At 39.0% G+C, this 24,267-nt stretch overlaps 1 protein-coding gene across 2 annotated transcripts in view; it reads right to left on the bottom strand.

The window, feature by feature from the left end:
* Window positions 1-24,267, bottom strand: part of LOC141348963 (mitochondrial 2-oxodicarboxylate carrier-like) — a 141,792-nt gene that overhangs the window by 28,646 nt on the left and 88,879 nt on the right. For both annotated transcript variants that reach the window (XM_073864821.1, XM_073864820.1), the window contains exon 3: window positions 15,778-15,826. In XM_073864821.1, the coding sequence (XP_073720922.1) occupies window positions 15,778-15,826 (49 nt within the window). The remainder of the gene's footprint in view (window positions 1-15,777; window positions 15,827-24,267) is intronic.

Here is a 24,267-nt window from a genome sequence, read left to right as displayed (position 1 = left end):
CAGCTTGGTTCAGCATAGTTATGGCTGCTTTGAAGTAAGGAAACTGCTAAGGATAGTGGAGACTCTTTGGACAGCAGGAGTTTGGCAGCTATTACACAGACCGTCAGGACAGTGCAGCGTGAGGTCATCAGGACTGCACTCGGTGGTTCTGCTGCACGAAATATGAGTCTTTGAATTACAACCCTCCACTCGCGCTTCTCACCCCCCGCCTGGAAGGAACACGGCCGCTGCAAAACAAAAACCTGAAGGAGTGGGTCACAGATGCTGCGAGGCGTCTGACAGACGCTGGAGACAAATGAGTTTTCATCAGGCACTTTACTGCTTCTCTAAAACGGGTCATTTCAGCACACTGGGACATTTTTGTACGTTTGTAACATAATGCATTTGGGTGATTGTGACACCTCCTTAGAGCAGACCTGTTTAATACCAGGTCATAACATGCAATGGCAGTCACATCAACAGGAGGTTTTCTTAACCAGCACAAGGTCTGGCACACGTTGCCTTGTTGTCAAACTCAGTTCTCAACTACATTTGAAGAAAATACAAGTGATGCTTCCTCATACAATAGTCACTGCCACAGTGCTATAGTGTTTTGAGTGTATGTAAAGCCCTTTTCACAGAGACATTATTGAAAATACACAAAAAATGCATCTGGGATTTGTCCGGGATTGTTAGATTTTTGGTTCATTCACATTACCAATTATTTTCTGGAATCTGTGCGTGCATCAATTAGATGCCGTAAAGATCCCGTAAAGACACGTGCTGTTTTAAAAGTCCTGCACTTGGTAGGTTTTTCTCTGCAGCTTCTGAAGTTTGATTATTATCTGTTATTTCTCTCTCCAGAAACCACACGCATGCATTTTTGTTTATAACAAGATTATAAAGGAGCGTGTCACGCATTGTTCTAGTATTCTAGTGAATGATCTCATCTTCAGAGTTGATAGTGACGAGCTCCCTGATCTCTATTTCAGTCAGTTTGCAGACATTTCTCATTGTGAATGTTAATGTGCAATTTTAAACCCCTGTTTTAAAGAGCTGAACAATATATCTTGTTGTGATGACGCATGTGCATTTTTGTTTATTATAAGCTATGAGCGCATGATGCGCTAATCTTTTATGCTGCTGAATAATCTCAGCTTCAGCGCAGATAGTGACGATCTCCCTGATAACTGCTTAAGTCCAGTTTGCAGACATTTCTTGTCCTGAATGTTAATATTCATGTAAATCCCTCATTTTTATTTCATGTTGCAATGACATGCGCATCCTCACTACAGCATGCCCCTTAAAGGGGACATTCCATGAAAATCAGACTTTTTCCATGTTTAAGTGGAATAATCGGGTCCCCAGTGCTTCTATCAACCTAGAAAACATGAAAAACAGCAACCATGTAACTTTGTTTTGGTAAGACTCTCTGCAAGCATGTGAATATATAGGTCATTCGGATTTCGCTCCCCCCAAGGGGGTCTTATTATAATGATACCACCCCTTCATCTGCACTATCCAACCATGACACGGCCTCACGAGTGCGAGATACAGAGAGAAAGAATGACTGACAGCACGACATGTTTGTATTCCCTCAAACACAAACAGTAGCATACAATCTTATAGCTTGTAGTTTTAATGGTCTTTTTAAAGGTTGAAGATGAAAATGAACGTTACCTTAGTGCAAGAGACAGAGAGAGAGAGAGTGAGAGAGAGAGCGAATGAGCGAACGAACGGGAGAGAGAGCAACGCGACAGTTCACTTTCATCAATACAAGTATGTTGTTTAATATATTTCTCTGAAGTTTATATGAATGAACACGAGGATTAATGCAATGCACGAGACATAGTGAGAGAACAACGTGTATTCACTATCATACACAATAAGCATAAACATGTCATTTGATCTGTTTCTCTAAAGTTTAAGCATCAAACGTGTTGTTTTATTACAGATCAAATGTGCTCGTGTGGTTTGGTCAAAAAGTAAACTTCTGAGTGTTTGTGGATGTGTATTTTATTGTAACATGCTGAAAATCATTGTACCTGTTTAAAACACTGGCAGCATGAGACCTAAAAGTCTTTATTTTTATTCCACAATGTTCCCCATCTGCTAATAAACATGTATTTAGTATGCATAAAACAGATGATTGACTTTTTAAACTTGTTCAAATATATCATGCTGAACATCGCTTACTAACTTCTTTCGTGAGAGGATCTCCCTCTTGATGCTCTGTCTTTTCTACAGCGCAAGCACTTGAGACTCCGCCCACCTGAGCAGCTCATTTGGATTTAAAGGGATACACACAAAAACTGTGCATTTTTGCTCAGACCCATAAAGTGCCTATTTTGCCACAATAAATTACCTATATGGTATTTTGAGCTAAAACTACAGGACTCTGGGAACATCAAAGATTTATTTTGATATCTTAAAAACATCTTGTGGAATGTCCCCTTTAAAGCAATAGTTACTAGGTCCTCTTTCCGGGAGCGATTCCAGAACATTTACGGGACGTGTTTGTGTTCACACAGAAGCATGTCTGCCAATTTTATGGATATTTCTGGGTGCCAAAGACCTGTGCGAATAAGGTTTAAGGGACATGAAAGATAATAATTCAGTGGTTAGCATTGCTCAATAAAGTGATAACCCAGCTATCCTCAAGCAGATCAATTTGAGGTATCATTAACATCTGTTGCACTTAAATAATGATCTTGCAATAAACCTCGCATATCAACACAACGTAAGAGTTTGTAGTGACATTAAGCTGTTGGTACACAGTAAAAATGTGCTGCAGTTATGCAGCTGTTTGTTCAAAGTTAAATGAACATTAACAAGTCTTTGTCTTTACAAAATAATACTATAAAATAACAGCCTTTTGCAAAGCATTTTGGGAACCAAAAATCCTCATTAAACTTTTTCTGTTTTTTTCTTCTTCAGATTTTTAATTCATGGTTCTCATGGGGCTGTTATTTTAGTTTTATTCTGTAAAGATAAAGACTTGTTAATGTTTAATGTTCTTTTAACTTTGAACAAATTGTTGCCAGTAAATAACCATTTTAAATTTACAGTAAGTTACTGGAGAACAGCTGCCAGTAAGTTCTACAGATATATTTTGCAATTACATTTGTGTATGGATGGTACAAAGAATAAAGTAATATATTTGGTAAACAAAGTGAAAATAAGTGCTAGCGTATAAGTCAGGGATCTCCAACCTTTTTGTGAGCAAAGGCTACCACAATGGATAAAACAATCTGGAGGGCTAGTTTTTGATATAATCTACTCAATTTTTTTTGTTTTACTTGTTGATTTTATTTTATTTTACTTATGTTTATTATTGTTTAAAATGTTAACATACATAAAAGAAGCCAAGCTAATATAAAAAGATGTAATTAAAAAATATTGCAATTGAGGCTATGAATAGAATGTGCTCTGATGGGTACCTCACAGACTGATTATCTCTTTAAACATAAACAGTAACTTTATAAGAGAGCTATATTTTTTAATATATGATATATATTTTTTGTAATCAAAGCAGTGCATAACTGATGCAAAACAATTTTGAAATCAGTTAGGAAGAAAATAAACCTTTTTAAAAAGTGAATTTTACACAAAAAGCAAATTTAACTCTATAGCCGAGTTGACAAAATGGTGAACAACGAGAAATCCCATTGTCAAAACTCACTTATGTAAAAAGCTGGACTATTTTTAAAGCAGCCATGTCAAAATAAAAAAGGGGTTAAAGATATATTTTACCCAAATATTAAAGCTCATAATTTACTCGCCCTCATACCATCCAAGATGTATGACTTTCTAATTTAGATTAAAATGTGATCATTTTATCTTGCAGTATAATGGGGTCAATACGAAGCTTCAAAAAGCTCATACAGTAGATCATCATTAAAGTAATCTAAACTCCTGTCCTCTAAAGAACATTTTGTGACAATATAAACTTAATATCTTCACAATATTGACTTTGATGCTCCTTATTGATCCACAGTCGATCAATTTAAATCTAAACTTAAAGGGGCTTTATGTAGCTTTCAGCGGCCTCTAGCAGGGATGTTTCAGATTGCAACCAATAAGTTTACAAGCGCAAGCTCGAACTCATGAGTGACGGCCAGACTGAGATGCAACACACCGGAGAAAGCACCACACAACATGCTGGAAACTCAGGTAAAGTCCCACTGCAACGTTAAATTGACTGCATTTAGCCTATGTTATGTGGTGTTATATAGGTACATTTATGGTAAGACAACGAAAACGGTTAGTGAACTGCACTGAACAATTTCAGTATAACAGTAAAGCCCGGTATACACTGTGCTATTTGAAATAGTCCTTTAGGATTGTTGCTTGCCATACTGTGCGATCAATATCATAGTTAAGTCCATGTCACACTGTATAATCTCAGTTTCCATCAATGTCAGACTGTACAACGCACGCAAACAAACGCGTCCGCAGTTTTACGTCATCGATCGACGACGATTGGGCGAACACATGCTAAAGCGAAGGCTAGCAAACCGAAACATCTAAAAAACTAAAGCACATAATCAAAATATATTTAACATGCTTTGTAGTAATGTTAGCTTACCTGTCCAATCGTATGAAAGCCAACTCCGGATCCGTTTTTATACCCAAAACAAAGCGGAGGTTTCTTCATAATTCAAATGCCCTGCCGATGTTAATCCGTGTTTTTGTACGAAGTTGATCCGGATCACGTTTGGCTTTACGAGCTTCAGCAGATACTTTTTTCCTTCACAATGTGTGAAGTCTGTGTTGTGCTGGGAGCAGGTCGTTTCTTAATGTTATCAGACATGTTGCAGTGTTTTTGCTGTTGAGTGCAAAGTCAGTAGACGAGGCGAGAGGCTCGGGAGCGTGCATGCTGGTGACGTCACTGGATTTCGTGCCAATCCGGCCCGGTACTTTTACATAAAAATAATACTTTTTTTTCAGAGGTAATAGCAAAACCCGCAAAGTGGATCATTTTAATGTGAGATTACATCCCCTTCACACAAAGGCAATTGAAAAGGGATTCGTTTAAGTAGGAACACTGCATACCCTCCTTTACGACTTTCTTCTTTAAAAAAGCATTCACATAAAATGTACAGTAAATGTACTTATCCCGCAATAGTTAGTTTGTCCAGAACAAAGCATTCACATAACTCATCTGGGTAATATACTTATGCCGCAATAGTAAGCCTGTCTGGAACCGAGCTGATTTAAACCACAATACTGTACGCTAATAGGATTCTGTATCTCTCTCCCTGTCTTGTCCTTGACCCCAAGGACAATGAGACAAACAGACCCAGTTCCTGCTGCTGTGAAGGTCATCACAACATTGATCTACTGACCGTCCTCCAATGTGATGCCCAGCCGATGCCTGACCAACAACCACCGGAGGAACCTGTTTAATCCACTTACTTGTTCACATACCCCGATAGTATTTATATATAAAATGGAGTTAAAATGGACATACGTGCATATTTTACAGTAACTGTGGTCGATACGCGTTCTTCATATAATTAATTAGAATGGCAAAGTCGCGCTTTATATTGACAGATGAATTCGCTCAGTTTATATTAAATAGCCTACGTCTTAGTTAAATACGCTTAGTTTATTTAATATTAATTATACATTTATTAAATGTCTCTTGCAAGCCATGAAGGGACAATCAATCAATACACTGACATGGTAATGCTAGACAGCAGGAGCGTCAGTTTGTGTTGAAAAGTGGTGGGAAAAGATCAGATAAAAAACATTACAGTAGGACGGGAAAAATCTTGAATAACGGCGCATCAAAAATGGGCATAGGGTTGACCAGTCAACAACAAGAAAATACTCAGCATAAAACCCTAAACAATGTCGACTGCACACATGTAACAGTCCCAGCAACACCAGCTCAAAAAGCGGTGGGATGTCCACAGTGTAAACACTATACTAGACAGATACTTTGTTTGCACAGTCCTACCGTTTTGTCACTCCTAGACGTACGTCTGGCGTCAGGGGGAAACGTTTACCTCGATGAAGGAAAGTCATTGTCTCACCAGGCTATGTTTATTCGGCTATATCCAGTGCTGAGCTTCGATGAAACTTTACGAGACCGGCGAGACGCTTCACAGGCGGGAGATTCACGGCGTGATTGACAGCTTTGACACCAAATGGATATACGTGAAAATCAGATGACATGATTTCACAACTTTTCATTGGCCATTTAGGTATGTGACGCATACTGTATACGGAAATGAACCTGGACATTCAATCCGTCGAAAAATCTCAAAATCGGCAAAATGGACATATGTGGTTTTCATCGGACAGCGGCGATATATATATCTCTCAGGGGTTCTTCTACTCCTAGGAGTTTTCCCCCTGGACTAGACAGGAGGGTTTTTCTCCTAGAGGTTTTTTCATCCCCTGGAGAATCCGCCACCATTGGCTTAACTTAATACTTTACTGTATACGTTACACTGTAAAAAAATCTGTAGAAATTGCAGAATGCTTTGCATGCCGCTGTTATTGTATAGTTTTATTCTGTAAAGATAAAGACTTGTTAATATTTAAAATTTATTTAACTTTGAACAAACTCTTGCTAGTAAATAACATAAATTTAAATCTACCGTAAATTACCGGCAACCCAGCTGCAATAACATTGTAATTTCTACGGATTTGTTTTTAGAGTGTACATTATTACTACGCTCGCTCGCTTTTAACCCTGTCCAACATTTACGCATATTTTTTAGTATCCATACACAAATAATACTAACTAAAACTACTAATCATACTTGATTGTCCAGAGATCTGTCAAACAGTACAGTCATACATCCCAGTGAATACCTTGGCCAAAACGTCAGTGGTAAGCCACAAATATAAAGTCTTTTTAACTCTCTTTCTAAACCACAAATAATAGTGCTCTGTAGTTATTTTGGACTGGCTTTAGATTGTCTTTGTAAAGAAACATCCCACAAGCAACGTTCTACTGACATTTTTCACCACCATTGCGAGTAGTAACCGTCTGACCACTGAATGCAGCACAGACTTCGCAGATAGCCGTAGTTGGACACCTGCATGCAGTTTCTTCCACTAGAGCTGCCAGCCAGGGCATGGTAGGATTAAGACATCACTGGAGCACAGCTGAGCGGCGTGCTGCTTTACTGGGCTGGATCGACTCTCTGGCCTCTGAGCTTTGAGCCCTGCTGTTTAAAGGCTGGTTGAGGGATTCCATCAAGAGTGCAGCAGGGTTCAGTCAGCAGTCGGGGGTGGAAGTTTGTAGGTTTACCCCTTACATTCAGCTGTCAGTTGCTTTGACAAACATTGTTTCCAGCGTAACTCCCCCCTTTCATTTAATGAAGCTCCCTTTCAACCATGCTAAGATTTGATAAAGATTGAGACATCGTAGCGACTGTTTTGAAGGGGGAACCCCAGGTGTAAGCAGATGAGCGGGTATCTGTAGTCATACCCAAAAGAGTCATGGTGTGGATCATTCAATGTGGGCAGACGCAATAAGTGCTCAGTTATGAATTTTGTGGCCCAAACATTCAATTTTTGACATTGAAGGGGTATTCAGTTATTTGCAAACCATTGCAATATGCATATTACAATATGCACATTTGTGGTATTTCCATCATTTCTATATATCTTTCTATAGTATCATATATATACTTACACTTATACTTACACATAGAGAAAGGGATGCAAACTGCCAAGCATTTTTTTTAATAATTCAAAATGCAATATTCAGGCTTCCCACACCTTAGTTAACTTCAAATTCAAGGACCTTCAACAACTTTCCAGATCCAATACCCTCAAAATTCAAGGACTAAATGTGGGAATAAAGTTCAAGTGAGAGCAAGGTTACATCGAGTTACCTTTTAAGATACATTTTTACAGTTCCCTTTTGAGGGAACTCGTGCTGCGTCACTGTGGTGACACTTTGGGGACGCCTCCAGGGGTAATTGCGTCTGAGTGTGTATATCAAATTCAACCAATGGTGAGGCTTAACGACAAAGACAGGGTGACGCGGGAGCCAGGAAGTATACCGCTATCTGAAATATTGGCGTTACAGGGACGCAGGAAATGTGGCAAGGGAGACACAGCGTCTCGTTCCCTTCTCAGGGAACAACAGTTACATACGTAACCTGAGATGTTTTCATGTGTCAAACACAACTATACAAAAAATGCATTTTGGTATGAATCAACATTCACATACAGAAGATAAAAGCATTTAAAGCGAACAGTTTAGCACGTGTGCTTAAAAAGTTTAGAATTTTTATGATATTATCCTACACTACACAGAGTGATATGGATTTTTTTTTAAGAAAACTTCTTGCATAAATTAGATTCAAGCACTTTCAATGACCTGTATCTATGTATGTATATTTTCAAAAACTTCCCAGGGCCTTGACTTTTCCCCTCCAGATTCACAAACTTTCAAGGATTACAAGGATCTGTAGGAACTCTGAATATTTGCAGTCATTTATTCATTATTCAATTTATTTCTTCCAAAATCGAAAGCGTCTAGCAAAGTGGGGTTACCAAGATAAGTAATGGTCAGCTGGTTAAGTTCATATGGAAAGAACAGCTCCATATCAAACAATCAGTTTTATTAGGTTGCTGACATGAAAATACTATTAATCTCATATGTGTGTATAGGATAATTGTTTTTTTACAAATATGTAATATTTTCTTGTGTAATACAATTTTTAATTATGAAAACATTGCCATTTTTAAACTTGCATAACAATAAAAAAGTTTGCCACCTTCAAAATTTTTTTTAAACAATTTGCCTTGTGTAAAAAAATAGGTTCGAAGTCTGTAGGAGGGGCATAAGGTGTGTTTGGGGAGGAGTGAAGCGACGAAACCGGAGCTTTTCAACAAGAGCAAAGCAAGCTCATTCTTAGACTCTAATGAGTACGGCAGCGCGGCCGGCATGATGATCAGAGTCAGATGGGCTGCCCCGAGCAGCCGCCCCCTGCCGAAAGTGCCGCCTGACACCCTTTGTTACCTCCAAGTGAGCTGAGACCAGCCCATGAACCATGTAACTAGGTGGTTTCCAGGTTAATGAAAAGCTGTAACTCCAGTCTCACTGTCTCCTTAGAAGTCTAACTAACCCCCAACCCACACCCCACCAAGCTTACTTTGAAAAACCGTAAACATTCCAACACAGAATGAGCACCATCGAATGCATGTAAATATAAGACATAATTATTGACCCGTCCTCGATTTGCAAATGATCTTTCTCATTTGAATGTATGGCTAATGCCGGTGAATGTGGTAACACAAATCATGTCGGTCAGCTGGAAGTGCTCCTTTCTGAAGGTAAACATGTATGAAGAATGAAAGTACAACTTTAAAGTAAACATTGATTTAACCTTACAAACAATCATGGTCTTGAAATACATCCTCTTAATGTTCTCCTAATCTACTGCCAGATGTTTGTTTGTGTGTGTGTGTGTCTGAGATCTACGGGCCCCTCGGCCCCCAAATTCTCATCTCCGCCTCTACATGGCTCCAGCAACCTCATTTGCACAGGGTAAATATGTATTCCCAGGTATACATTTTGTCAGGTTCCCCTCAGAAAAAAGCCTTTGATTCCACTAAAGCGGCTCGTTGAAGAAAGAGAGCAAGCCAAAAAAACTCACCCTGGTTGGCATTTTAGACCAATTTAAAGCAGCGGACATTAAAGGGGTAGTAAGTCACTAATAGGAGCCAGTCCTGCAGCTAGCGTCGCTGAGGAGGTGTGCTGGGCGTTTGTGCTTCAGTAACTCTCTGAGACCTATGCTAATAGATTTCAGCTCTACTAACCCTTCACTACCCCAATTAGTCTACTTTAGTGTGACTGAAAAGAGAAGAGGAGAGGAGAGGAGAGGAGAGAAGAGAGAGAGAGAGAGAGAGAGAGAGAAAGAGAGAGAGAGAGAGAGAGACAGACAGACAGATTGAGAGTGTGTATGTTACGGATGCATAATGATTAATCATGATTAATCAATAGCAGAATAAAAGTTTTTGTTTACAAAAACTTACATGTGTGTTTGTGAACTGTGTATAATAATTTTGTATAGGTAAGTTATTATGCATGTACAGTCTTGTTCAAAATAATAGCAGTACAATGTGACTAACCAGAATAATCAAGGTTTTTAGTATATTTTTTATTGCTACGTGGCAAACAAGTTACCAGTAGGTTCAGTAGATTCTCAGAAAACAAACAAGACCCAGCATTCATGATATGCACGCTCTTAAGGCTGTGCAATTGGGCAATTAGTTGAAAGGGGTGTGTTCAAAAAAATAGCAGTGTCTACCTTTGACTGTACAAACTCAAAACTATTTTGTACAAACATTTTTTTTCTGGGATTTAGCAATCCTGTGAATCACTAAACTAATATTTAGTTGTATGACCACAGTTTTTTAAAACTGCTTGACATCTGTGTGGCATGGAGTCAACCAACTTGTGGCACCTCTCAGCTGTTATTCCACTCCATGATTCTTTAACAACATTCCACAATTCATTCACATTTCTTGGTTTTGCTTCAGAAACAGCATTTTTGATATCACCCCACAAGTTCTCAATTGGATTAAGGTCTGGAGATTGGGCTGGCCACTCCATAACATTAATTTTGATGGTTTGGAACCAAGACTTTGCCCGTTTACTAGTGTGTTTTGGGTCATTGTCTTGTTGAAACAACCATTTCAAGGGCTTGTCCTCTTCAGCATAGGGCAACATGACCTCTTCAAGTATTATAACATATGCAAACTGATCCATGATCCCTGGTATGCGATAAATAGGCCCAACACCATAGTAGGAGAAACATGCCCATATCATGATGCTTGCTCCTCCATGCTTCACTGTCTTCACTGTGTACTGTGGCTTGAATTCAGAGTTTGGGGGTCGTCTCACAAACTGCCTGTGGCCCTTGGACCCTAAAAGAACAATTTTACTCTCATCAGTCCACAAAATGTTCCTCCATTTCTCTTTAGGCCAGTTGATGTGTTCTTCGGCAAATTGTAACCTCTTCTGCACATGCCTTTTTTTTAACAGAGGGACTTTGCGGGGGATTCTTGAAAATAGATTAGCTTCACACAGACGTCTTCTAACTGTCACAGTGCTTACAAGTAACTCCAGACTGTCTTTGATCATCCTGGAGGTGATCATTGGCTGAGCCTTTGCCATTCTGGTTATTCTTCTATCCATTTTGATGGTTGTCTTCCGTTTTCGTCCACGTCTCTCTGGTTTTGCTCTCCATTTTAAGGCATTGGAGATCATTTTAGCTGAACAGCCTATCATTTTTTGCACCTCTTTATAGGTTTTCCCCTCTCCAATCAACTTTTTAATCAAAGTACGTTGTTCTTCTGAACAATGTCTTGAACGACCCATTTTCCTCAGCTTTCAAATGCATGTTCAACAAGTGTTGGCTTCATCCTTAAATAGGGGCCACCTGATTCACACCTGTTTCTTCACAAAATTGATGACCTCCGTGATTGAATGCCACACTGCAATTTTTTTGAACACACCCCTTTCAACTAATTCAACTAATTGCCCAATTGCACAGCCTTAAGAGCGTGCATATCATGAATGCTGGGTCTCATTTGTTTTCTGAGAATCTACTGAACCTACTGGTAACTTGTTTGCCACGTAGCAATAAAAAATATACTAAAAACCTTGATTATTCTGGTTAGTCACATTGTACTGCTATTATTTTGAACAAGACTGTATATATATTTAATAAATGATAACATGTGTATATACATTTGTATATTTATGTATAATTTATATTATATATAAATATAAATACTTCATATATATTTTTATTATTATTATACATGCATGTGCATATATACATAATTATTATACACAGTTCACACACAAATGTAAGTTTTTGTAAGCAAAAACTTTTATTCTGCTATAGATTAATCGCGATTAATCGTTATGCATACCTACTGTATATAGACGGTTTCATTGGACGCACGTGATACACGTCTGGATCCGAACTTTACTTCCGGTTTCGTTTTTTTAATGGTCTGACTAGTTGCTAAACTGATCTCTTGCCTCGTCGAATATAACAAATGTTTTGGTTTCCTATGTAATCTATGTGTTGTTTTTTTACTTGTTATATAAATAAACTACGTTTAAAGTACTTTGTTGTTATTTATTATTAGCGGAGTTTACCGGAAGTTACGTGCGAACCGCGACAGCCACTTGTTTATGCTGTTACTGATGAAACCGTCTATACATATTAGGGGTGTCACAATTCTCCAAATCCTCGATTCGATTACATTTTTGATTCTAAGGTCACGCTTCAATTCGATTCTCGATTTTTAACTCTTTTTTTTGAAAGACAAAAAATGATATGCCATTATTATTTATTATTATTACAGTTTCACATTAACATGCGGATTGCGTGCTTTTCCTTGCATGGGGGTTTGTGGGCTTCACTTTACGCGAGAGAGCTTGTAGAGTGAGGATTCCTTCTTGCATGCACATGGACTTAATGCACATGTCTTGGACTCCTAGCATCTGAAATCAAACCAGTGCGTCATAAGCAGCTACGCTTCTCTCTGTCTCACGTGCATGCGCTCTCGCATCTGTCCAAAGTCTAAACATAAACTAAAGTAGTAATCCTTACGTATTTGTTCAGTTTTATGCGTTTTATGCGAGCTGGGGCAAACTATCCCTTTTGTTTATAATATAACCTGCTGCATCTTGGCAGCTCTCTCGCGCACGTGCAGAGAGCTGGGCTCTGTCCGAAGTCAGATTACTAGGTAGTAATCCTGTTTATGATATGCATTTCAAGGAGTTGTAGCAATACATCCATTGTGTTTAAAATATAAATCGCATTCCGCTGAACAGATGTTTTTAAAGGCACCTCTGAGAGGTTTATTTTCCCCCACTTGGCAAGCCGACCGGACGTGACATGGGGGTGTGGCAGCATCGACGATCCAATTTTTTAATTCAAAGTTTGAGGTTGTGACTTAATTTCGATCGATTTCGATTTAAAATCGAAATCGCGACACCCTTAATACATATACTAATATTGGTCAATATTATGAAACCATAAAAGCACAATTGATATAGTAATACAAAACAATTATCATAATACAAACAAATATGTGTTCTCTAACTTGGACAAATAATAATTGTAACCTATAAGAAAATATATATATTTTAATTTTGTTGCATTTTGTGGTGAAAATTATATTACCACAATGCTTACATTTATGCCCGAGTGTATAACAGGATGTAAGTTAAACAGAGTAAAAAATGGATAGGCCTACTAGATGTTCTCAAATGACAAAAAAGCAATAAATTAACATATTTGTGTAAGAGTAATGAAAAATTATGGAAAAGTCAGTCCTTCCAGAAAAACGAGTTTTTTTGTGATTGTTGCGGGCAAATATTCTTGATCTTGCGGTACGTTTTCTTAAAAATGCAATGGAATATGCGGGATATTTATGCAATTTTATGCAATGAAATTGCGGGAACTTGAAAAAATTGTGGGAACTTGAAAAAATTGCGGGAACTTGAAAAAATTGCGGGGAACTTTGGAACTTGAAAAAATTGCGGGAACTTGAAAAAATTGCGGGAACTTGAAAAAATTGCGGGAACTTGAAAAAATTGCGGGAACTTGGAAAAATTGCGGGAACTTGGAAAAATTGCGGGAACTTGGAAAAATTGCGGGAACTTGGAAAAATTGCGGGAACTTGGAAAAATTGCGGGAACCTGCAAAAATTGCGGGAACCTGCAAAAATTGCGGGAACCTGCACAAATTGCGGGAACCTGCAAAAATTGCGGGAACCTGCAAAAATTGCGGGAACTTGCAAAAATTGCGGGAACTTGCAAAAATTGCAGGAACTTGCAAAAATTGCAGGAACTTGCAAAAACTGCAGGAACTTGCAAAAACTTTTGCAGCTTTTCAATGATGTTCACGGCACATAATCACGTCACTTCATAATATTCCCATGACAACCGGGGACATGGCTGCGCTTCTGTTAGGTAAATGCTACATTTTTTAACTTTCTGCTAAGATATATGTGATTTTTGCTACGAAAATGCGGGGATTATGAAATTATGCATGTACGCATATTTTGCGCAAAAGTGTGGCGTATTTGAAACAATGGGCCCCCCTCATAAATATGCGGACTTCGGCTGATTATGCTTTAAATCATGCGATCGCACCATCACGTTTGTCTGGAGGGACTGAAAAGTGTCCATAACTGATGCTCTCGTGAGTAGTGAGAAATATTTTATTTATTTTATTTTAATACATTTTTTACAAGTTACTCTGTAATGCTTAATTCTGATTGGACAGTCATGACATTTCAAGATTTACGGGAACGTCATTCCGGCGTTTCAGAATCATCCAGGTACAGTATGATGCTTTCAAATATATTAAATATGAATATGCATAATTCATAACATATATGATTTTTTTTTAAAGATTAAACCAAATGCATGTTTGTCTTGTATGAACTTGTTTGAACGTGTCTTGGCTCAAAGCCTCTACTTGCGGAAGGTTTACTTTTCTTACAAAAAATGCTGTTAACATTATTTACTGTATATAAACCATGTGGCCAGTATAACACGTGGGATATACAGCCAGCAGAACAAGTGCCTAAAAATTATTTTGTTTCAAGTGTGCATGACTGCTAAGAACACATTTTTAAATGCTCTGTACGTCTCCACAAGCTACACAATCTGGCTTAATTATATTATTTGTTTTTTTTAATACTATTTAAGGGTTATGGTTTTTCAATAACTAAAAGTAATTTCAGCATTATGGTATTTCATTATGAGTTGAAAGAACAGAAACAGAGCAGCTGTCAGACTGACTGAGCCTGAAACCTTTCAATTTGAGCTTATGAAAGATAAGGTCACATATGCGAGCCACACTCACATGTGATACGCAGTTGGCCTGATGCACCGACACACACGCACAGACCCACACAAAACAAATAAAACTGGTGCTCTGCGCTGGGCTTTTAGCACTTCTTGAGGAAGAGCATTACAAAGAAAACAGAGGATGCACTTTTAACCCTGACCCTGTGTGAGGAAAAAGCGGCCTAACTGTGGCCTTACCTGTAATAAACCCTTTACCCTAAACACTGATCCTAAATCACTCTACAGGACTCTGGAGTATCAAATATCACTTCATACGGGTGTACATACATGGGCACATGGCTGCAAACAAATGCATGCAAATTGACAAAGTTGCACAAAACAAACCACCTTTACAACCGCGCTTCTTCCTCAATAGCACAAACATCTCATTATCATCTCAAAAAGTTTATTCAACGAAAAACTGTGAGGATCAGAGAGAGCGCTTGTGGGGTGCGAGGGGTGTTAGTCACCCAACCGGAGGTCCTAGCAGGGCACTCCATAGCTGTAAAGGTTTAGCACCGGCCCACAACCTGTTTACTCCATACAGAGAGGCTCTCATGTGAGGGCACAGATCACACACCATCTCAACTCTATAGTTTTAACTTTACTTAAAGATGATGGGGAATAAAAGATACCGCTGGCCAAAAAATGCAATCTTTCGCTTAGATTAACATCTCTTTGACTTTAAGAACCACAGACATCAAAACAAGGGATGAAATTAGGTGAAATAATGAGGTAAGTATGCGAGCAATTTAGGAACATTAAAAGGTATATTGTGGGGGAATAAGTCAATGATGCATTTCATTTTCCACAAAAAGACTGCAGCTACTGCCATGAGTTCCCACAGAGGAAGAAAACGCAATGCTAGCCAGTCCTGAATGAAGAACAAAGAAATGAGAAAAAGAAAGAGAGAGAGAAAAATGATAAATTATGTTTACCTGGTCTTTACAACATCCAGTGGGTGCATCAAGCAAATCTCCACAAGACCTACAGCGGATGAAAAAATACATAATTACATATTCGTTACAATGGTTTGTTAAAATTGATTACATCAGTCATCGAAATGAGACATGAGTAAAACTAATCCCTTGTTTTTCACTCGCAGGCCATGAAGCTGTCATGACCAAGTGCCATGTTTTCTTTCTCTCTCTCTTTTACTTTCTCTCGTCATATTTTACATAGCTGTACACGTCATTTTTTGTATAATACGATTCAAAATTGGCACTCAGGTTATTCACATTCAACTCTTGTGACAGTTTAAGCTGGGTAATCATCCCAAATATGGCTTTATTTTCTAAAACACAACCGTTGAAAGACCATTTGGATTCTGCCAAGCACCAAGCCTCCCGAGTCCAAATACATGCACCCCAATCCACAATCACGTTATAACAAAGGTGTTTTAAAGGGACACTTCACTTTTTTTGAAAATATGCTCATTTTTAGCTCCCCTAGAGTTAAACATTTGATTTTTACCATTTTGGAATCCATTCAGCTGATCTCCGGGTCTGGCGCTACCACTTTTAGCATAGCTTAGCACAATCCATTGAATTTGATAAGACCATTAGCATCTCGCTAAAAATAACCAAAATAACCTGGCGTAATGATCAAGGACTTTTCTGCTGTAACATGGCTGCAGGAGGCGCAATGACATTACACGCTGCCCGAAAATAGTCCCCTTAGTAACTTTCAATGACAGGGGACTATTTTCAGGCACTGCGTAATATCACTGTGCCTACTGCAGCCATGTACGGCAGCAAAGTCCTTGATCATCACGCCAGAATGAGAGTATAGTTCCTAGCCATATCTGCCTAGAAAATCGCAACTTTTAATTTTCTGTCGGTCTTAGTATATGATGTAACTACAGAAGAGTCAAGTATTAAATACGAAAAACATCAAAACTCTTTGGTTATTTTTTGCGCGATGCTAATGGTCTAATCAGATTCAATGGATTATGCTAAGCTTTGCTAAAAGTGGTAGCGCCAGACCCAGAGATCAACTGAATGGATTCCAAAACAGTAAAAATCAAATGTTTAACTCTAGGGGATATTGAAAATGAGCATATTTAAAAAAAAGTGGAGGGTCCCTTCAATACTGTACGCCGTGATCTATGCATTTGTAAATACAAATAAAAAGTCGCAAATGTTTGCAAACCACGTGCACCCACGGTTGATTTCACCATTGGTGTGGGGCAAATGCATATCTATGCAGCTGTCTTCGGTAGACGTAGGGTTTTTTCCCGGTGAAATTCCGATGTAAGAGTCCCCGAACTCGCATCCGACAGGAGCTACTTGGCCAGCAGCCATATTCGTCACTCTGATCTTGTTTTTGCCTCCTTGCCACTCCATTGCAACTGACATGCGTGCGGTAAGGGATCTGGCAACAAAATGGCCTCCACGCGGAGATGTGGGACGCTGTGCTCCCCTGGCCTGTAAGTCATTACCATCATCCATTTTATTCGGTTCCAATGTGCTGATGGACCTAAACTCCCAAAGTATTTTCGAATCCTATTTTATCTGGACCGGCCTGTAAAGAGACTGCCATAATGGCCCTCCTAATGCCAGGACTGCAGTTCGTATTCGCTCCAGCCATGAGAGAGGGGCTGATGGGTATTAAACATGCTGAATAATGGTGATTTCACACTTAAAAACACTGTTACGATACAGATCAGGTTCCATTTAGCAGAAGCAGCAAACAACAGTTGAAACCGAATCTGTGTTGGTGCACAGGTTATGTAAATAGTTAACAGTAAGATTCAGTGTGTGTTTTGTGCTAAACAGTAGGTGACACGAAGAAGGGAAAAACGTTTTTTGGTGGATGATAAGTATAAATTGGCTGTAAGACACTGATACGGCTCTTCAAACAGACCAAGGAGGTGTTCGAGGAGCGAGATAAGTAAACAGTCTCGGTGAGACTTCACCCGAGGCATTTTTGAATAATTATGAGTCTGCAATTCTCAGCTCTATTCTGCCATTTACTTTAATGGCTTCCCTCACGGATTCCTCTGTGTGTGTACACAGCTGCTGAGAAATACAGTCCTATTCTAATTTCCTCCATTAAATGTATTGTCCATAAACAAGACATTGCCTCTTTGGGGATTTTCCAGGAAAGTAATTACCATGAGAAATACTGAAGACAGTCTAGGCACTGCTACAGCAGAAGATCAGACAGAAACTGTCATAAAGCAAATGATGCATACAAAGGTGCTAAAAGAAAAATTACATACGCTTGTGTTGAACTTTTTTTGGCATGTTACCTGTAAAGGAACATAAGACTTTTGAACACACAGTTTGTGGCACATTCACGAACAATCCTAGCAGGAATATAGAGTGAAGTGCTTTGACTCATTTCACGTCTACTGATATGAGAGTGCAAAGAAACATCAATAACGTCAGAAAGTAAGGAGAAAATTGGGTTTATCTTACTCTGCTTGTCTCCTAAGGCAAATTAATGAAATGATATTTATATTTAATTATTAATGGCTGCCAGGGCATTACTGGGAAAAATAATGCTAGACACTCTGGAGACATATGACTTCCATTTCAGTGCTCTATGCATCCAGAGGAAATAAAGTTGATAAAGGTGATATTAAAGGGATAGTTCAGCCAAAAATGAAAATTCTGTCATCATTTACTCACCCTCTTGTTGTTACAAGCCCGAATACATTTCTTGGTTCTGATGAACACAAAGGAAGATATTTTGAGAAATGTTTGTAACAAAACCGTTCCTGGACCCCATTTACTTCCATAGTATTCTTTTTTCCTACTATGGAAGTAAATGGGGTCCACAAACATATTTCTCAAAATATCTTCCTTTGTGTTTATCAGAACCAAGACATGTATGCGAGTTTGTAACAACATGAGAGTGAGTAAATGATGACAAAATTTTTATTTTTGTGTAAACTATCCCTTTAAAGGAACAGTATGTATGATTGTGGCCAAAACTGTTATTGCAATCACAAAACTTGTGGCTAAAACTGGTACTGCAATCAAACAACTGGTGGCCAATAAACAAAATGACAACATAAACATCAGTTGAGGGCTGCAACTCCACTTTTTAAATGACAATATCCTGGCCAGACCACTGTTGTCAATGATATAAGTATTTGAAATGAAAATGATTTCTTAATATCTAGTGACATATCAGGGCCATTTTATGATTAATTGATGTAAATTTCTTACATACTGTTCCTTTAAAGTAATACTCCAGCCAAATATCAAAATTACCCAATCAAGCAATATGAAATAAATATGTCCGTCATCTTTCAGGCATCTTTGGAGTTATTTTAGTAAATGTCCTTGCTTTTCCAAGCATATAATGGGAGAACAGGGATCAGGGAACAACTTCTGACTTTGATCCATAAAATGTGCATCCATCCTTCACAAAAGTAATTCACACAGCTCTAAGGCGTTAATAAAGGTCTTTTCGAGGTAATAGATGTGATATTGTAAGACAAATATCCATATTTTAAACTTTAAACTAGCTTCTGGTAACAACGTTATCTTGGACTCACACGATTCATGAAGAGTCACTGTGCAACATACCGATGGCAACAAACGCTCACTACTAACTCTTTTCTGAATCGCATGGCTGTTACCAGAAGCTAGTTATTTAATGGCGCTTTTCCATTGCATAGTACCCCACATTTTGGTTTGGGTCAGGTCAGCTCACCTCACTTTAGCTTGGTTAGCTTTTCCATCGAGTTTAGTAACACTTCGCAGTGGGAGGGATTATAGGTGTGTCGTTATATTTGCGCTGCCTACTGCTGTGATATCATACAAGTGAAAGCGTTGTTGAAATGCTAAACATCCCCATACATTCATTTATTTCTCAATCCGCCACAAAATCAAAATTGACCACACAAAGATGTTTGCACATCGTGTTTATCACTACCTCTGTATCACATGAGAGTTTCTGTACAAAAACCGGTGGCGTCGTCATTCGACGCGCTCTGCTGAGCCTCATTTAAGTTGCATATACACATATAATGCGCAGGTGCATTGCAAATGTGCCACTACAAACTGCAAGTCTGGAAAAAACTGGTATGGTGTTCCTGGTTCTCAACCTGTGGATGTTTGAGAAGATTTATTGGCAGATTCAGATAATATAAAATCCAAATATCAGACAAATATTGGGCACTGCAATATATCGGTCTACAGGGTTCCCACGGGTCCTTGAAATCTTTGAAAGTTTGTGAATCTGGGGGGGAAAATTCAAAGGCCCTGGGAAGTTTTTGAAAATATACATACATAAATACAGGTCATTGAAAATGCTTGAATCTATTTTATGCAAGAAGTTTTCTGGAAAAATCCATATTATTCCCTGTGTAGTGTAGGATAATATCATTAAAATTCTAGACTTTTTAAGCACACGTGCTAAACTGTTCGGTTTAAATGCTTATATTTTCTGTATGCGAATGTTGATTCATACCAAAATGCTTTTTTGCATAGTTGTGTTTGACACATGAAAACATCTCGGGTTACGTTTGTAACTGTTGTTCCCTGAGAAGGGAACGAGACACTGCGTCTCCCTTGCCATACTTCCTGCGTCCCTGTAACGCCGTCTTTGGCAATATTTCAGATAGCAATATATAGTTCCTGGCTCCCGTGTCACCTTGTCTTTGCGTTAAGCCTCACCATTGGTTGAATTTGATATACACATTCAGACGCACTTACCCCTGGAGGCATCCCCAAAGTGTCATTACAGTGATGCAGCGCAAGTTCCCTTGTAAGGGAACTGTAACAATGTATCTTAAAAGGTAACGTGATGTAACCTTAATCTCACTTGAAATGTGTCCTCACATTTAGTCCTTGAATTTGAGGGTATTGTACCTGGAAAGTCCTTTAAAGGTCCTTGAATTTGAAGTTAACTAAGGTTTGGGAACCCTGGGTCTATCACTGTATAATAGATTACACAAACTAGATACACTGTTTAGATATACCCAGCGCTGCTGGTTATAGCCGCTGCAAAAGCATATTTATATGTTCAATGACAACTAAACAATTGCAAACTTTTTATAAAAGTAAATAGGTTCATGCCAATAAAGGTGAATGATTTATATAACATTACTATTATTGTGCGGTGGTGTGAACACTAATGTAGTTATCATTATCATTAAAATGAGTTAACTGTACAGAAGAAGCCTAAATCTGTCTGAACCCTGTTGCTGCTCTAGATTGTACATAAGGACCAACTAGAGGATCAAAGGTAGGAACCAGTGAGTTGTAGGAAGCAGTGGGTTGCTGAGAAAGCCTGTCACTCATTTAAGGTCTAATGAACTCCACGTTTGGCGGAAAACAACACCGTAGTTAAGCACGGCACAGGAGTTATCATCTTAGAGTTACGGGAAACAGGAAATACACAAACAAGGTGAGAATGTGAACGAATAGACCACAGCCACCATAGGCATGTTTCATATGAATGGATTTAATCAAGCAGAAAAAAGAATTCAGGCCAAAAGATGGATAGACTGAAATGGACACATGTCCAATACCTAACTATACAAGCAATTAAAACCCTAAAGTGAATAGCAGCTGTGTTCTTGAAGAAGAAATAGAAACCAGGAACCACAATATATTAGACAATATAATTAATCGTTAAAAGATCGTGATCTCAATTCGACCCCCCAAACGTTCTTAATCCAGCAATTTGACAATTCAGGTAATTATATTTTTAAGGAGGAAAGACGCAGTCTCGTCAGTTCTCTCGACAACACACAATCACAGTTGTTGCGTTGACATCTTGACGTCACATTTATTATTGTTCAAGCCATATGTCTTTGTGTTCGCTCCACTGGTACAGCGGATGCTTTCGCCAAGAAGTTAGACAGAAAGAAACAGAAACCAAAAAGAAGGAGTGAGGCAAAGCAATGTGCAGGTACGTCCGACAAGAACCTTGATGTAGTTTTAGTACCAAAAACAGGATCTTATTCTGGATCTTATCCCTTCCGAAAAGGTTTTTAGCACAGAGGGAAACATTGGCTGCGTCCAAATAACAACACTTGCTGTCTTTGCACTTGACCACTTAATTGCTTACATTACGTTTTCCTGTATTTGGCCCAAGTGTAGTGGGTGTGAAGATTAAGCATGCATGTAGATTTATTTAAAGGGGGGGTTTAATGGTATTTCAAGCATTCTGACTTATTAACACAGTTATAGAGTTGTTTCCTCATGCTAAACGTAGGCAAAGTGTCAAAACCGCAGTTGGGCGTGTTTCAGAGTATTTCTGTGCCGAATGCACTTCGCCAGGGTTCGTACAAGTTTCGGCTAGTTTTTTTCGATTACGGTTCTAACTGACGTTTCAGGGGTTTTTGATACGTATCACTTCTTTATATGGGCTTCCGCCGGAAAACTTCCCCCAGAAAACCCCGCCCATCCGTCAGTCAGCGGGAGACGCTAGAGCTTGCTAACAGCTTATCACGCCACTCAGCTTTGTTTAATTTCAAAAGTCAACAATGGCACAACAAGAAGTGTGTTTTTGGATGTAAGGAGAAGACATCCAGCCTTATGGAAACAATGGATATAGTTTATTATCCGGATTAGCAGCAGAGTTTTGCGTGTGTGTTTGATGCAGTGGATTTTCAGAACCGGGTCATGACGAGTTACACGTGGTAAGTAAGACTTCTGTCTTATGTTGGAAATAGGCGCGTGTATATTATATAAATGACACGAACATGTAGTGAATCATAAGTTAAAACAGTGTTGTATAGTGTTGCATGACTCGTACTCGCTCCTCCCGTGTTATAACTCCTCCTCCTTCATTTTTTCGTACGTTATCGGAAAGATTCGGTAAAGCTAATCTTTCTTTTATAAATCTGATTAAACTAAAGACACTTCAGAGATATAAAGGATGTCATACTACTCTATAGGTACTCCAGATTAACATCAGAAATGCAGAAACAGCGTGTGTTACGTGAGCTTTAACCGATGGATGTTCACGCCGCCAGCGAGAGTGTCAAAAAACGCTCGAATGCATTCTCTGGAATCCTCTCAAGCAGAGGTTTCCGCCTTCCGATTGGTTGCCGCCGAACATTTCCGCCTTGCGATTGGTTGCCGCCGAACCGTGTCATAGTTCATTACCATAGCTCTACGATGTATGGAGAGGTGAGATGATTAAGTTAGAAACTGTTAGCCTGGATGCCAGCCGATCTTAGCCCCGCCCACAAGATTTTGAGAACGGGAAGATCGGTCTGGGGTTTCTGCGTTGAGGAGCTCCTATGCTAGACCCAAAGCTGGTCGAACCAATCAAATTGTCAGGGCGGGCTTTATACGATGATGGACAGATGATCAACAGTAACGTAATGAACCACGTCACCAAAGAGCGCGTGTGTTGAATCTGTTTACAACGAAATGGCTGCCGCTGTAGAATTCAGATGTGTGGATTCTGACATTGAGTCTGTTGTAAAACGATATCGACAGAGCATTGATTTTAAAAGAGGAACAGAGAAACGCGAGCAAGGCATTTGTTGATGTTTTTGCCGTCCTTCCTACGGGATTCGGAAAAAGTTGGTCGCAACTGAAACTGGTATCAAGGCGATGCAACTCGGCGTGCATGACGAGATGGATATAATTAGCGGTCGTTGCCAGCTTCTTTTCGAAAGCCCGGAATTGTGGTTGCTGAATAAGTGGAGGGACATGCCAGGCTCCAATATTTTCAAGCCAACGTAATGGGTATCGTCGTGGATAAAGTTCACCTAATGGTAAGAGATAGTCTTACTGTATGACTTAGTAAATACTTAATGTTGTGATATAAACGAAATGTTGTAAACATAGTAGGAATTGATGTACGTTCTCTAAGACTTAGTATAATCACAATCTTAGTGTCATTGTAGCGAAATAACTAGCAGTTCGGTCAGGCTGCAAAAGACGTTACGTACGTCACACACTCCGTTGCTCTGATTGGTCGTAGGTTTATCCAATTGAGTGCAGAGGCATTTTTCGGTTGAGACACACCTCATAATTATAGCTCAATGGAGCGGTATCAGACTCAAATTCTGACTAAAATTGAGTATGACAACGTCAGGCTAAGAAACTGTGGGAACTGTAAAAAAATTTTGGTGGGTAAAAGATAATTTTTAGATGAACCTTGATCTTGACAAGTCAATTTCCTCTGTGTTCTTTCTCAATTGCAAGTTACAATTAACCATTGAGCAATAATTCCCCCAAAACAGCATGTATCCCCTAAGACAGAATATGACTTCGAAGGGAGGTGGTGGGGAGAACAAGGAAGCAGTATTCACATGTTTTCCTTGACAGCTGAGGACAAATATAAGCAACATATGACACAAGCTACACCTACTGATGAAATAGGTTAAAATTAGCGTGTCATTAAGCCCTTGTAGGTAACATGACCTTATCAGATATTAAATCGGGCACAACAGATGCAAAACACCAGCCTCGATTCATCTGACTACAGTACTTCCTGATCAGGGG

This window comes from Misgurnus anguillicaudatus, unplaced genomic scaffold (genome assembly GCF_027580225.2).
Source record: "Misgurnus anguillicaudatus unplaced genomic scaffold, ASM2758022v2 HiC_scaffold_28, whole genome shotgun sequence".
Lineage (NCBI taxonomy): Eukaryota > Metazoa > Chordata > Actinopteri > Cypriniformes > Cobitidae > Misgurnus > Misgurnus anguillicaudatus.
The sequence above is the reverse complement of the archived record's forward strand: the minus strand, read 5'-3'. Positions and strand labels throughout refer to the sequence as shown.